General features: G+C 42.2%; 1 protein-coding gene across 1 annotated transcript in view; it reads right to left on the reverse strand.

Annotated features, from left to right (window-relative positions):
* Positions 1–3316: 3316 nt before the first annotated feature.
* LOC123018230 (opsin-VA-like) overlaps positions 3317–14877 on the reverse strand; it is a 53722-nt gene continuing 42161 nt past the window's right edge. Inside the window, 4 exon segments of the mRNA XM_044420089.1 lie at positions 3317–3577; positions 5374–5491; positions 5572–5633; positions 5635–5786. Coding sequence (XP_044276024.1) covers positions 3317–3577; positions 5374–5491; positions 5572–5633; positions 5635–5786 — 593 coding nt within the window.

The raw sequence follows: 14877 nt of genomic DNA on the forward strand, positions 1-14877 counted from the left end.
TAGAGGGTGGCATCAGTGGTCCCAATTTTCAAAAAGGGTAGTAGAAAGGACATGGGGAATTATTGACCGGTTAGCCTTACATCCATTGTAGGAAAAACAATGGAAAGGCTCATAGTAGAGAGAGATCTAGTGATGCCAGATAGGGAAGGGAGGCTGACAGCCACACAACACGGCTTCCACAAAAACAGGTCCTGCCAGACAAACCTTGTGGAATTCTATAACAAGGTTTTGAGATGACTAGATGGAGGGGATGCAGTGGATGTGGTTTACTTGGATTTCAGCAAGGCCTTTGACAAAGTGCCCCATGATATCCTGGTGGAGAAACTGAGGAGTTTTGGGATACACCAAAGCACTGTCCGGTGGATTATGGCATGGTTGACTAACCAAAAGCAGAAGGTAACCATTAGCGGGGAATCATTGGGATGGCGGCCAGTAACAAGCGGGATCCCCCAGGGCTCTGTCCTGGAGCCGATCCTGTTTAATCTTTTCATTAACGTCATGGAAGAAAGGGTGAACAATCTGCTGATCAAATTCACAGACGACACTAAAACTGGAGCAGTGGCCACAACTGAGGAGCAGGTACTCCAGATCCAAAAAGATCTGGACAGACTATGGAAGTGGGCAGGAGACAACAGGATGGCGTTCAATGTGGATAAGTGTAAGGTCTTGCACTTGGGGCATAGGAATGGGTGTCATAAGTACAGGTTAGGTCACAAGTGGCTGGAGAGCAGCACTTGTGAAAGGGACCTCGGGGTACTGGTCGACTGCAGGCTAAACATGAGTCAGCAGTGTGATGCCGTGGTCAAGAGGGCGAACGCCACCCTTGGTTGCATAGCCAGAAGCGTGGCATCTAGATCGAGAGAGGTATTACTACCGCTCTATGACTCTGGCGCACCCGCAATTGGAGTATTGTGTTCAGTTTTGGGCTCCTCATTACAGAAAGGATATAGTCAGGTTGGAGTCAGTGCAGCGTAGGGCCACAAGGTTGGTGGCCGGTTTGCAGGGGATGCCATATGAGGCGAGACTGAGGGAACTGGGTCTCTTCAGTCTGGAGGAGACTCAGAGGGGATATGTTGGCGACATACGGATATGTGAGGGGATGTCACATGGAGATGGGTAGAGAGCTGTTCTCCCTTGTAGAGGAAGACAGGACACGCTCCAATGGAGCAAAGCTCAGGGAGCCAAAGTTCCATTTGGATGCCAGGAAGCACTTCCTGACAGTCAGGACCCTGAGGGTGTGGAATGGGCTTCCACGAGAGGTCATTGAGGCCCCATCGGTGCGGGTGTTCAAGGATAGGCTGGACATCCACATGGTGGGCATGTCGTGAGCAGAGCCGGCTGGTGCCAGAGGTCAGTCTAGATGGTCCGGGAGGTCCCTTCTGACTCGCTCTGTTTCTATGTTTCTATGTTTCTAAGAAAAGATTCCAAGTGTACAATTTTTCTTTAAAACTGCACATATGATCAAATCCTGGAACACATTTTATGACATCCTGTGTCAGTGTCCATGTGGGCAAAAATCCAATCAAATTACACTACTGCATGGAAAACAGAATATGTGCAACAATTTCAACATTGCTGACAGCAATCCACTGGCTAATGGCACCTAAAATGTAGCTGTGGGCTATTGGCTGGTCAATGACCGAATAAAGGATTGATTGATTGATAGTAGTTGTGGGCTTGATAAAGACTGGAGAAATGAAAGAAGATGAAAATAACTGCCCATTTTTCATTTTTAAGCGCTTTATTTTGGTTAAATACTACATATAGTAAGTACTACATAGCTTTAGACAATACTTGAACTCAGGCCTGAGCAATTACAAGAAGGAAACCTTATGCATTGTTTTACTTAGAGATTGGGAGGCATTTAGATTCAATGGAGATACAGTACACAATTTTCTCAATGCTTCCATCTCTTTCCTGAGTATTGACTTGCTTGACCAGCTTTTATAGGGTTACCATTTCTTAGAGACCTCAAACAACTTCAGGGCAGTGGTTCTTGCTCTGGTGCCCAGAAGTGGTCCATTCTTCTATCTTTTGTTCCACCTGCATTAGCTTTGAGACAACTGGGACAGCAGTGGTAAAGTAAAGAACAACTAATGGCAGCCCTAGCAGAGCAGTTACAAAACCTGAATGGAGTCTTGGTTCCTCTGCAACCATTCACGATCCTAGCTACTTTGCTTTGACTACTTATTTTCTATCAGTAATGATTTTAAAGGGAAAATAACCTGACCATCTGTTCAGATCCTGGTTACTGAATGCTGCCAGAAATCATCTTTGTGGGTTAATTTGGAATAAAATGGAACATGCTGATCACCCCACCTGGATGTTCAGGTGGATGCTTTACTCTCTATGTTTTGTTCCTTACAAGTGCTTTCAGAGCAGCCTCTGCTGCAGTTTCTAGTATTGCAGGTTCTTCCTCACAGGATTCCTCGCTGTTGCTTCTTTTGTGTCTTTAGCAATTGTGAGTGTGACTTCTGTCATTCACTTAGACTTGTTCTTCCTTTTGCATTCTTTTACGGGAATTGTCTTTTTGCATTCTCCCCTAAGAACACCTCTGGTTTCAGTCCACAGTTCTTTTGCTTCATGGTCAGTTGTGGTAAGTAATGCAGTAAGGTATTTAAATTCCTCCAGAATGTATTTTAAGTTGTGTTTTGGTACTATGCTTCTGTTGGTGATCATTTTCAGCTTTACTCTGATTACTCTCACAATCTGCTCTTGTTCTTATGGTAGCAAGAACATCTTCTACTTTTGATTATATAGTCTATTTGATTTCTGTACTAGCTACCTGTTGATGTCCATGTGTACAGTCATCTGATCAGTTGTCCAACGTATGCATTTGCTGTAAAAAGATTGTTGCCGGAGTTGTAAAAAGGAGCCCTGCTCCTCACCAACAACAACTTATGTGGCACTAGGGCAGGCAAGTGATCCACAGAGCCCTGTTGGCCATTCTTTCATTGTTGCAAATGCTGAAAGTTCAAGCCTGCCAGACCTAGATGCTTCCTCTGATGAATCCCTTTTCACAGTGAAGCCAGAAGACTGCCTGTGCATTGGGATATTAGTGCTGGTGGTGAAGGGAGTGACAGTGGGACATTTTGTCTCTAAAGGATCAGATCCATATTTCAGGCCAGTTTTGATCCAGCTCTGTCACTATATGCTCAAATGGCATCCATCACACGCAGCATCTCCTAGTGGCTAAGACTGATATACCAGTCAAGGGTCTTCCTGAGTGAAGAACAATAACAACAATAACAAAGGTGAAAGCTGAAACAAACAGCAATCTTCCTCAAGGACTTGGAAGCAATTCAATGTAAATACCTCAAGAAGAAAAGTACAGTAGCTGATTGTTCATGAAGACATGGATAATTGGATTATAAACTGTAGCTATTTTTGAAAAGAAAGCTGGGATTCCGGCAAGACAAGGATCCGACTCAATAGAAGGACATGCTGTGACCAAGACTGAAAAGGCAGCATATGGAGACCAGCAGATTAAAAATGCAAAGATCATAATAACAACCATTCTAGTAACTTGTCTTTCAGGCTTCTGTAAAGAACCTAATCTTCCCTGAGTATCTGAAACCTAGGAAGGAAGGAGGGAGGGAGGAATAAATATTGTCAAAACAACCCAAAATTTATCAAAAAGTAAGTGGACAATTTTGATTCAGTACTGCAAAGCAATATGAATCCTTATTTTACATTTGCCAAAAATGTAAGGAGAAGATGAGCAGAAGAAACTTACACTACCCTAGATGCTTATCATCCATCAAGGCAAAAAAGCAAAAATCTAAATACATTTTTAAAATAGTCTGATGGATAGTCTAAATCATTAGACTATCATTTAGTTCAATAGTTTAAGTTTTGATTCTATACAGAGTGAACACATGGCTCAAATGTGCCCAGATACACTTATCAGCCAGAACACAGAGAGGTGCAAGCAGATTTACTTCTTATGGAACAATTCAGTAGACTGCCCTTTTTCATAAGCGCTAGAGACACATTTTGTGAATAAGTAAACATAGAAATATCAAAGGCCTGGTTCTAGACTTGGACATGTTCAGAATAGAGCTGTTAAAATCAGTAGTACTTAAGTTAGTCATTCCTAGTGTTCTGCTGATTTCAGTGGGTCAACTATAGGTATGCCTAAGTTTGGATCCAACCTAAAAACAGGTAATATGTATTAGACACTGCACTGAACAAGGGGTTGAAATAGACACCACCAAGATCCCTTCCAATACTATGATTCTATATCTGTCAGATTCATACTATGTGACTGTACCTCAGGAAAGCTTTGAAACCTAAACATAATGGCCACTATAAGTCATGAATGCAGTGGAATGTGGATATTCAAATAGGGGTGAGGGTATGTCGCCTTAAGAGAAATGACCTTAAGGGGAAAAGGGAGGTTCTTATTCTGGAGAGTGGGCATGCCTCCCATTACTTCTGTCACAGTGATGAGAAAGGGATCTGTCTTCTCAGAGAATGTACTGGATTGTTAGAGCTACATAGTCCTCCTTTGTGAGGGTGATATCTGTGAAGAAAAGGTATGAGCAAACATAGCAAGAATTTGCCTTTGAGATGCTCTTCTGTTATTTGGACATATAAGGAGCTGCTTTTGTCCTAATTTAGCTAAAGTTAGTTATGATTAAGTCCCATTGAACCCATAGATTTTTGTAGTAGTAGTAGTAGTAGTAGTTGAGACCGAATAATAGTTGTTGTGATTAAGTCCTATTGGACTTCGGCACGCACATGGGTAAATTTAGATGGAGTGAAACCAGAACATTTTACATTCCAACTTATTGTCCTGCCACCATCTGAGCTACAGTTAGTTGGAATATGTGTCAAGATTTTCTGTGCTGCTATGTTCATGCTGTGGAATTCCAGGAGATCCACATAAGAGCCAATGTGGCATAGCAGCTAGGAGGGCTTTGAAGCTGCAAGTTGAAGTCCCCGCTTAAAATAGTGCATGCCTGTAAGCCAGCTGCCATCTCTCAGTCTATCCTACCTTATGTTGTTGTTCTGAAGATAAAATGGGTAGGAGTGTAGGAGGAGAACCATGTATGCTACTTTAAGCTCAATGGAGAAAATGCAAGATAGAAATCATAAGCAAGAAAGAATTCTGCTGGGTGCACCTTGATGTCCTTCCAATGCAATCAAAAGCCTTTTTATTTTTGTTTTGTTTTATGCATTGCTCCTTCAGCTAGAACGGTGTCACTTCACTGTTCATATCGTACTATTCAACCAAGCATCTGGGCATGCACCATATAATCCTGACCTAGGGTTCTGCACTAATCTAGGTCCACCCTAAGAAGTGCACAGTGGCTAGTTAAAAGCACAGTGCTTGGAAACTGGACCCATCTTTTGAATGTTTATACTTACTTTTCTAAGTTACTGTATTAATTTCCCATAGGATACCAAAATCACCATCAGTGGCAGTAGGAAACAGGTGGTGAAGAATGTCATAATGAAAGTATGATCATTATAGTCTCTGGAATACCTAAAAAAAACTCCCACACAGGTTCTTAAAGTTCTATCTGATTAGGCCTGATAAAATCCATGTTACATTCCTGTATTTACCAGTTGGGCTCACAGGTAGTTCCAATCTTGCTGGTAGTATAGTTGCTCCATCCCATTGTAGGATGTAGGGATAGTCCATATGAAGGAGAAAACCCACACAAAGCCTATTCCAAGAGCTGCATGTTTGTCCCGGAGGCACATGTTTCCCAGGGGGTGGCAAATCACTATGTAGCGTTCAAAGGCAAGCAGAGCAAGAGACCAAAGGGCAACTATTCCTGTAATGAGAATAAACATAGAATAACAGAATAAAAGCCATGCTAAATCAGATCAAAGGTCCATCTAATTCAGCACTCCATATGCATGGTGAGAAAACAGCTGCCCACAAGAGCTCTCAAGCAGGATGGGTGCAAGATCTCCCCCTGCCCAAGCTGCTCAGCAACTGGTGTATGCAGGCAGGCCGCCTCTAATAAAGGAGGCAGCACACAGCCAGCATGGCTAGAAGGCACTGATAGCCTCCTCTCATGAATCTTTCCAATCTCTTTTTAAAGCCCTCCTGATCAGCAACCATCACCAATTCCCATGACAGCAAATTCCACAGTTTAACTATATGCTGTGTGAAGTAGTTCCTTTTATCTGTCTTAATCCTTCCACCAATCAGCTTCATGGGATGAGCTCAGGTACTAGTGATTTTATTCCTTCTCCACTTTTTCCACACCATGCATTATTTTAAACACCTCCATAATGTCTTCCCTTACTTGCCTTTTTTCTAAGCTGATCAGCCCCAGTTGTTGTAGCCACTTCTCATAGGGGAGTTGCTCCAGTCCCTTGATCATTTTTCTTGCCCTTCTCTGTAATTTTTCCAATTCAATAATGACCTTTCCCAGAACTGCACACAATATTCTAGGAGTGCTTGCACCAAAAATTTGTATAAGTGGAGTAAGATTGTGGTGGGGCAGGATAGGGTGGAGCAAAAAAAGTGACTACGGTGTAGTGGGCAGAGTGCTTGACTTTTGCCAATAAGACCCAACGTCAATTCCCTAATCAAATATTAGGCAACCTTCAATGTTTACAATCATGGCTTGGAAGGAGGAACAGGGAAAAATGTCTTGCCATTTACCTCTGGAAGGATGCCATTTTAAAAGCATAAGAATGGCCATGCTGGGTCAGGCCAAGGGTCCATCTAGTCTGGCACTCTGTTTACACAGTGGCCAAGCAGCTCCCCACAGGTTCCCACAAGCAGGATGATATGAGTGTAGCAGTGCCCTCCTGCCCAAGTACCCCAGCAATGAGTGTTGGTAGGCATACTGCTCCAGGAGACTGGTAGCTATTGATAGTAGCTACCCATGAATGGTAGCTTCTCCATGAATGTGTTTCTTTTATGCATGTTTAGGCAGAATAAGGTCATGCACATGGTGGGCATGTCGTGAGCGAAGCCGGCTGGAGCCAGGGGTCAGACTAGATGGCCCAGGAGACCCCTTCTGACTCTCTCTGTTTCTATGTTTCTATGTCTTACAGCACCCAGCATTCCCCAGCCAGCATGGACATTTTTCTGCCTAAACATGCAGTGAATTATGCCTAAATTTATCTTAGCATTCAATCTGTTTTTACTATTAACAGCATTATTAGAAGCCATTAATAAAAGAGACCAAAAGAAAATACTTTTATTTTTAAGAGGTTGTTCATGAACTAGGTTCACTATTTAAGAGGTTGTTCAAGTTCTTTGGTGCAGGTTTTTTCAGGCATAGATTTTCCCTCCACTTATGCTCATGCCAAAATGTTGTTATCTTTCCACACATGATGTTCTATAATATGCACATCACTGCTAGGAAAATACCATGCTTACAACAGATACAGAACATCAAAGGAACATATATGGCTCTCTTAACCCTCTTTCTGCCTACAGGAGTCTTCTGGAGCAAGGGTGTGCAGAATGTTGTGTGCCATTAGCCATCCTGGCAGGGACTTCTGAGTCTCAATGTCACACACATACAGAGATCTAACTTCTGCCCACCCTGCACTGACCCAGCTTTCCCCAACCTTGTACCTGCACCACAATATTTTGGACTTTAACTTCCATCGGCCCCAGCCAGCAAGCCCAAGAGTCAGGAGTGCTAGGGGCTGTAGTCCAAAATATTGGGAGGGTGCCAGGTTAGGCAAGTCTGCTCTGGAAAGCATGGCAAGTACCATTGAAAGTTTCCCTCTTGGGGTTAAAAGCTGCTTCAAGGAAATTATTTTCATAGGAACCATGATAAAGAAGTTTTATCTCTCCTGTGTTCAGCAGTCCTGGTCTTTAGGCTCGGGCAGTGGGGGAAGTGCTGTGACAGCTCTTTACATTTTTAAAACCATGCATGTTAATTGCTTACAGACAACACCACTGTGAGCACAAGGGTGCATGGGAGTAAGTCAGCAGATGAGGGTGGACAGGAAAGAGGAAGTGCTCACAAACTTTTTCTACAAGATGAATTTAAGCTCACTTTGGGGAGCTGGGCTGGGTTGAGGGGTGCTGAGGAATGAAGCTTAAAGAATGTAATATTGATAGAACTTTCCAAGATTAGATACAATCCATCCAAGAAAAACTACATTTGAATCCCATTGATTCTAATGGGGGAGACTCCTAAGGCTTGGTTACTGCCAGTAAGAGGTTTAAGCTACAGTGCACTGGTATTTGAGCTGCACCCCTTTACCTTTGCCCCTGCCCCAATTTCCTTCAGTGCCACTCACCCCTGAAATGCAGCCCCCTCAAGAGCTTCTCAGTGGGTCTTTGCAAAACATTACTTGTCCAAGCATTTCATCTGAACTGTAAAAATTCAACAGCCTATTTCAACTTGAGTGAAACAATTTCAGAATCATTGCAAATGTTCTGAGGCAGCCCTGTCTCTCCCATAACAAGGAGTGTGGCACTTAGATCAGATTTCCAAGGCAGAGGCCACTGATGTGGTGTGGGCTCATGTTTATGCACCACCCCTTAGACCTGGGGAGCAGGGAGACCAGCAAGAAATTATCCTGTTTCATCAACTGGTTATCAGGATTCTGGGTTGGCTGTGTGGAAACTATTCTATTCAGGGCAGAAGCTATTCTATCTGTAAGGTTTCTGTCATCCTCACAGCAAGAAACAAATTGAAGGTTACAAAACTGTGCTGTTCCAAGAAGGAAGCCAGTGAGGAATATACATGGCAGCATTAAGAATGCAACCAGCATAACCTCATCCTGTCCCTGACCTCTCAGGGATAAATCACCCAAGAGCAGCTAACAAAAGAAATAGAAAAAGAAATCATCAAGTTCTGATATGTTTTTCCTCTCAAAGGAGTTTCATTGCAGGGCCCTATTATTTTTCTTCCCAGGTAGTCTCTATAAATCAGATTAATAATTGTTACTAAGAGCTTAAAGGCACAAGCCTATGTATATTTAGAGAGAAAATGTCCTACCACCCCCAACAGTGCTGGGAGCTTGAGTTGTAGGATAGTGTTCTGTCTAAACTCGCAGAAGATTGTATCCCATTAGTATGAAAGTGCAACCCTATGGTCCCCAGGTAAACATCCCAAAGACTACAGGGTTGTCTGCATTCCCACTGTCAAGGACCTCAGTAAGGAAGTCAGCGATCCCGCCCCACCACACCCCCTCACAGCTAATACGGAAAGAACTGCATCACCAGCCCTCTGTGGTTGGAGAAGTGACCTAGGAGGAAGAGGGAAAGGGGGAGGAGGAGGTGGGGTTCAAGCCCCAGTGGTGAGGATGTTCAAGGATAGGCTAGACATGCACATGTTAGGCATGTCGTGAGCAGCGCCACCTGGAGCCGGGGGGGTCAGACTAAATGACCCAGGAGGTTCCTTCTGACTCGGTCTGTTTCTATGTTTCTGTTTCTATGTTTCTATTTTGGTTGGCAGGGAGGGAAGGCCAGAGAAGCCAGGCCAGGAACATGGAAACAGAGCCAGTCAGAGTGAGCTTAGTTATTCTGAACTTTCTTGACCCTCCTTCCTTCCCTTTCCAAGCACCCTTTCAGGTGGGCTAAAAATTCCATCTAACAATCTACAGGACACGGAGGCCAAGACTGCTGCTCCTCCCACTAGCTGATCAGATGACTGCATTTGGGAACACTCACCAAGAGCACAATCAGTCACTGTGCACTTAAATGTATGTTTCTATATATTTGTTCACATGTCTACACATAATGGATTGGTCCAGATTACACATAGAATAGGCCCACTCAAATTAATTGCATTTAAGTTAGTTGTGACTAATCCAAATCCCATTGATTCAGGGGGCCTTCTCTAAGTGTAACTAAATATGCATCTAGCCTATGGACTGCATTCTTAAAGAGCAATAATTTAAAGTGTAAACTGATCCCAGTGAAAAGCATAGGATTTTCAGTGGTTCAACTTGCACAGTCCACTCACTCTTGCACTTAATGTTGGAGTCAAAAAGTGATGACAGGCTCAGGCCAGCAGTAATATTTTCAGGTAGCACCCCAGTAGAACCATCAGTGCTGAGTCCTTCAAAATGGGTTCCAATCCTGGGTGGTCTGGAGCCAGCTGTTTTACATCCCACAACCCCAACAACATAGCATTGCTTGAGTCTTTCAGGGAACTTAAAATGGCCATCACAGGCAAGGCACTATCCAAATTTCCCACAATGCCTTCCTACATTGTGGGTGAGTAAAATGGTTCATCTTAGGGCCAGACACATGCCACAGCCGGGTAATCCTAACGTGTAACTTGCCCCCTCCTCCACATACACACTCACACACACATTAGAAGGGTCTCAGAGAGCACTTTAGCTTGGGTATATGCATGTGTGAAGCAGTCTCTGCTGACTTCTAGAAGTACATTTTGAATGACTTCACCGAAAAGCACTGAATGGACACAAGGCTTTTCTATATGTCTCATTTACTGTGTCTTCACCTTTCCCTACCCATGGTTTTTTATGGGTTCTTTAGACCCCATAATAACCTTCCAATCTCAGTTCTGTTTTTTATAAGTGATTTCCTAGATGTTGTTTTGAGTAAGGAAATTGAACATAATTTCTGAAAGCAGAAGAAAGGATATTGTCTTAATTCTGTAACTGCATTATTTCCTTACAACACAGTGGAATTATTCCACCATCTAGCAGTTATGTAGCAGAAAAGGAAACTCTCATTGTATAGAGCTCAGATCTCAGTTCCGTGACAAAGTCAACATTCAATGGAGCAGATTAACAAACAGTTAACAGACTGTGGTGGTTGTTCTACAACAGCCCATTCACAGATGCAAGTCATCTCCTGATCCCATTATGTGATAAAGATGCATGTTTGAACTGATCCCTATTAATGGAATTCGGAGTTTTGTTTATATATTAGATCATCTCTCAACTATCAACAAAGGATATGTTCACAGTTTCCTATGCTGTTTTTCTGAGATGGAAAAGGTTGATAGCAGCATGAACCAGGGTTCCATTAGGAGAAGGAGACTAGTGGAGTTAACTTCCTTTTCCAACAGGAAATTAGATCAAGAAGAGAAAAAAAACATTATCCTAACTACAAGAGGGTGGTCTTAATCAAAGTGAATACCATCTGGAAATGTGCTGTGCTGTATATTCCAGAAGTATTTAAAGTGAGAACACTGTGTGTGTGTGTCTGCGCATGCGTGCGTGTGCACACACACGTGTGCATATGCTAGGAACAAGTGAAGTAAGCCATGGCTTAGGGCTTCATATTAGAAGAGGCCCCTAAATATGCTGTAGATAACAAAAGGTGCAATTCTATAGGAAAGTCTGTAACCCTCCAAATTTGAACCATTTCAGGCATCCTTTCCAGGGTGCAAGGAGACTGAGGGGAAGGTCAGCTCTGTACTGATCTTGCAAAATAGCTAATCTTCGTTGTCTTACTGAGGTGTTTTGAAGCAGGAGAAAAGGAGGCTGAGGCTCTTGGCATATCCAGTCTTCTCTCCTCCAGAATGGCCACCAAATCCTTTCTCACAACTTCAGAGATTCACTGGTACACTTCTTTCTATGAAGCAGAGCTAACATCAGAACTGGGGTTCTGAAATCTCCTATGTAAAAATTGCTCTGTCAGAAGATTTATTATAACTGAATCATTTAGTTTAAATAAACTGTTAATTAACTTAAATAACAGTTTAGTTTAAACTGTAACATATAGCCAGGGGAAGGGGTGCTTCAGCATGGCATACCATCACCTGACACAGACTTGATTGTCTCAGCAAAGAAAAAATCTCAAGCAGGACCCAAGACCGGTCTCCCAAAAAACATAGGAAGAAAACCATGGCACTATGACACTGAACTTTGGTGTCCAACACCCAGAATATGGGAAGCAAACAACATGAATTTGAGCTCATAGTACATGAGGGCAATTAGGATCTTATAAGAATAATCAAAACTTGGTGGAACAATTCAAATGACTGGAACTCTACCAATGAGGCATACAACCTGTTCAAGAAAAATAAAAAGGGCAAAAAGGAAGGTGGAGACCTATATCTGCACAGAAGATATCTGCACAGAAGGTAAGAGAGACCTATATCTGCACAAAAATACATGAAGAGGCACAGAAATACACGAAGAGGAACTTAGTAACCCCACTGAAGGCATCTTGAAGGCATCTTGTTTAATTTAAAGGGAGCAAACAAAAAGAAAAGCATAGTCATTGGCATCTATTAGAGGCTTGAGAAGAGGAGACTTGTGGTAGGGGGGACATGATATCCCTTTATAGGTACTTCAAAGGCTGTCACAAAGAGGAAGGTCAAGATACCAGAGTGCAGGACACAGAATAACCAAGGCAAGCAGCAGCAACCCAGATTCAGGCTAGATATCAGGAAAAGTTTTCTCATTGTCAGAGCAATACGACAGTGGAGCCAGCTGCCTAGAGAGATGCTGGGCTCTCCCACACTAGAGGCATCCAAGATGAAACTGGACAGCCATCTGAGTGGGATGGTGTAACTTGGTGTCCTGCAACAGCAGGGGGTTGGAACCAAAGGCCTTCATGACCCCTTCCAACTCTACTGTTCTACTATTCTAACCTTTCACAGAACATCCCCCATACAAATTCTGAACCCCCATCTCCCAATCCCAATCTAAACCTAATCCCATCAGCTTCCCTCCCTTGGCTGCTAGACCACAGGGGTCAACTGCAGGTTGCCCAACTGTACTTCAGACCTCAAGAGGAGATGTTGTTTCATGTGGAACAAGGCACTGGAATGTGTTGCTAGTCTAGCTCTCTCCAACTGTGTTCATACATCAGGATAAACTATGGCAATTTATATGCTAGATATGGCTTATCCTGCTGTCTGACCTCCTGCAACCTATCCAAAAGTTGACAGCTACTTCATTACAAATAGAGAGAAGGGACCTCATACTTAGAGGTACCATATTTCCCTGAAAATAAGACTGGGTCTTATATTAATTTTTGCTCCAGAAGATGCATTAGGGCTTATTTTCAGGTGATGTCTTATTTTTTCATCTACAACAATCTACATTTATTCATTTATTCATGTACAAAAAACTACATTTATTCAAATACAGTCATGTCATCTTCTGGAACATCATATCTTTCCAAACCCCAAATTGTGTTGCAACGGATGTACTAAATGTGTCCGTCTGGCTGACAATCTTAACTGGGGCTTATTTTGGGGGTAGGGCTTATATTACAAACATCCTGAAAAATCATGCTAGGGCTTATTTTCCAGTTAGGTCTTATTTTAGGGGAAACAGGGTAGTCAGCCAGGCCCACAACAATCATAGGTATCTCTGCTTCTGTTTATGTAAATATGAATCAGAATAAGAACACCTGAGAACAGTTACAGATCCTGAAAACCCAGCTGAAAGAATAGATACACGAAGTCTAATGACCATAGTCTGTACAATATCTTGTCTGTGGGTGAAATATTATTCTGCATACAGAGTCTGAACATTGGAAGAGTTCATTTGAAAGTGATTATTCAAAAACTGATCTAGAAATGGTTCGAAGTGTTACTTTCATTCAAAATAAGCTAATGGTAAAAAATGCCATCAGGAATTGCTAATCTATTTTCCAGCAATCAGCTTTGCCTATATATTTGATATATAACAGCCTAGCCTATATATTTGATGAGGCAGCATTGTTCAACTTTGGATTCACACCTGCAGGAACAGATAAAAATGTGTAAGAGTATTAGAGGCTTGTACTTGAATATGTTACTGCAATTGTGTGCACACTGGTGGAACATGAATGGACTTTTAGAAAACACAATGGAAAGTTTGGTTCACCACAAAAAGGGAACTTTTTGGCTTGTTAGAACTGAAAACTTTTAAGTTTGATCCATTTCTTGCCAACCATATATCACATGCAAACAGTGGAACTTGAAAGTCTGCATATTTGCCTAAAGTATGATGGAATCATTCCATTTCTGGCTTTAAAAAGTAAGAGAACCTGTTTCAGATGATTTGAGAAAAGCAGTTTGACTACTAACTCTGCACCAGAACATTCCCATGTTGAGCAACTAATTGTAATTGTGAGATATGTATCACCTGAATATGGTTTTCCCATTGAATGTTTTCAGCATTCCCTGAATTAGAAGAGTATGGCTAACAAAGTGCTAGATTATCTGAGCAATGACTGCAAAGTTGACTTCACTAAGTGTGGAGGACAGGCATATACAACTAGCCAGTAGATATAGTAGCAGCAAAAGCTCTAGAGAACTATAAGGATGATCTATATATTATATGTTCTGGTCATTCATTGACTCTTGATGCAGTTGATTGTTCCTCAAATGTAGTAAATTTATATTATTTTTATTTTGACTGTAGTACAATAAATGCACACTATCTTCTCAGCTTCTACTAAATGCTAGACAATATTCAAATCATTCTTGAATCCAAAATCTACAGTACCAAACGATCACTTTAAAAGTAGGTGTATGCTCTGATCTGGGTGAGGCGGTGCTGGGGGCAGTTGCCCCTCACAGCAAGCAATTGTTTTTTGTTTTGTTTTGTTCTTACAGCTGCTGTATATATAAATTACCTGCTGAGGGGCAACTACCCCCCACACCTCCTTGATCATGGAGTGAGTAGGTAAGAAGCACATGTCAAAGGTACTTCAACTATAGCTATGAGTTATAATTGGATTATTGGTGCTTTTACTCTCATCCAACTAATGAAAGTGACAGGGATAAACAAGAGGAGTAGCCTGCATACTTTTGGAGAAGATGGAAGTCTTGGCGTTTGTGTTCATGTTGGAATGTTGGAATCATTTGCTAGTTCAAGTCTACAAAACCAACAAAAATCCACGGACTGGTCTTAGCTCATATGCAAAGGTTTACACATCACTCTACCACTTTGTGAAAGAAACCAGAGAGAGTCTTAGTAAATCTGAACTCAAAGTGAAAGCAAACCTTCCTGATACAG

This window comes from Varanus komodoensis, unplaced genomic scaffold, assembly GCF_004798865.1.
Source record: "Varanus komodoensis strain SLA01 unplaced genomic scaffold, ASM479886v1 scaffold11, whole genome shotgun sequence".
NCBI classification, from domain to species: Eukaryota; Metazoa; Chordata; class Lepidosauria; order Squamata; family Varanidae; genus Varanus; species Varanus komodoensis.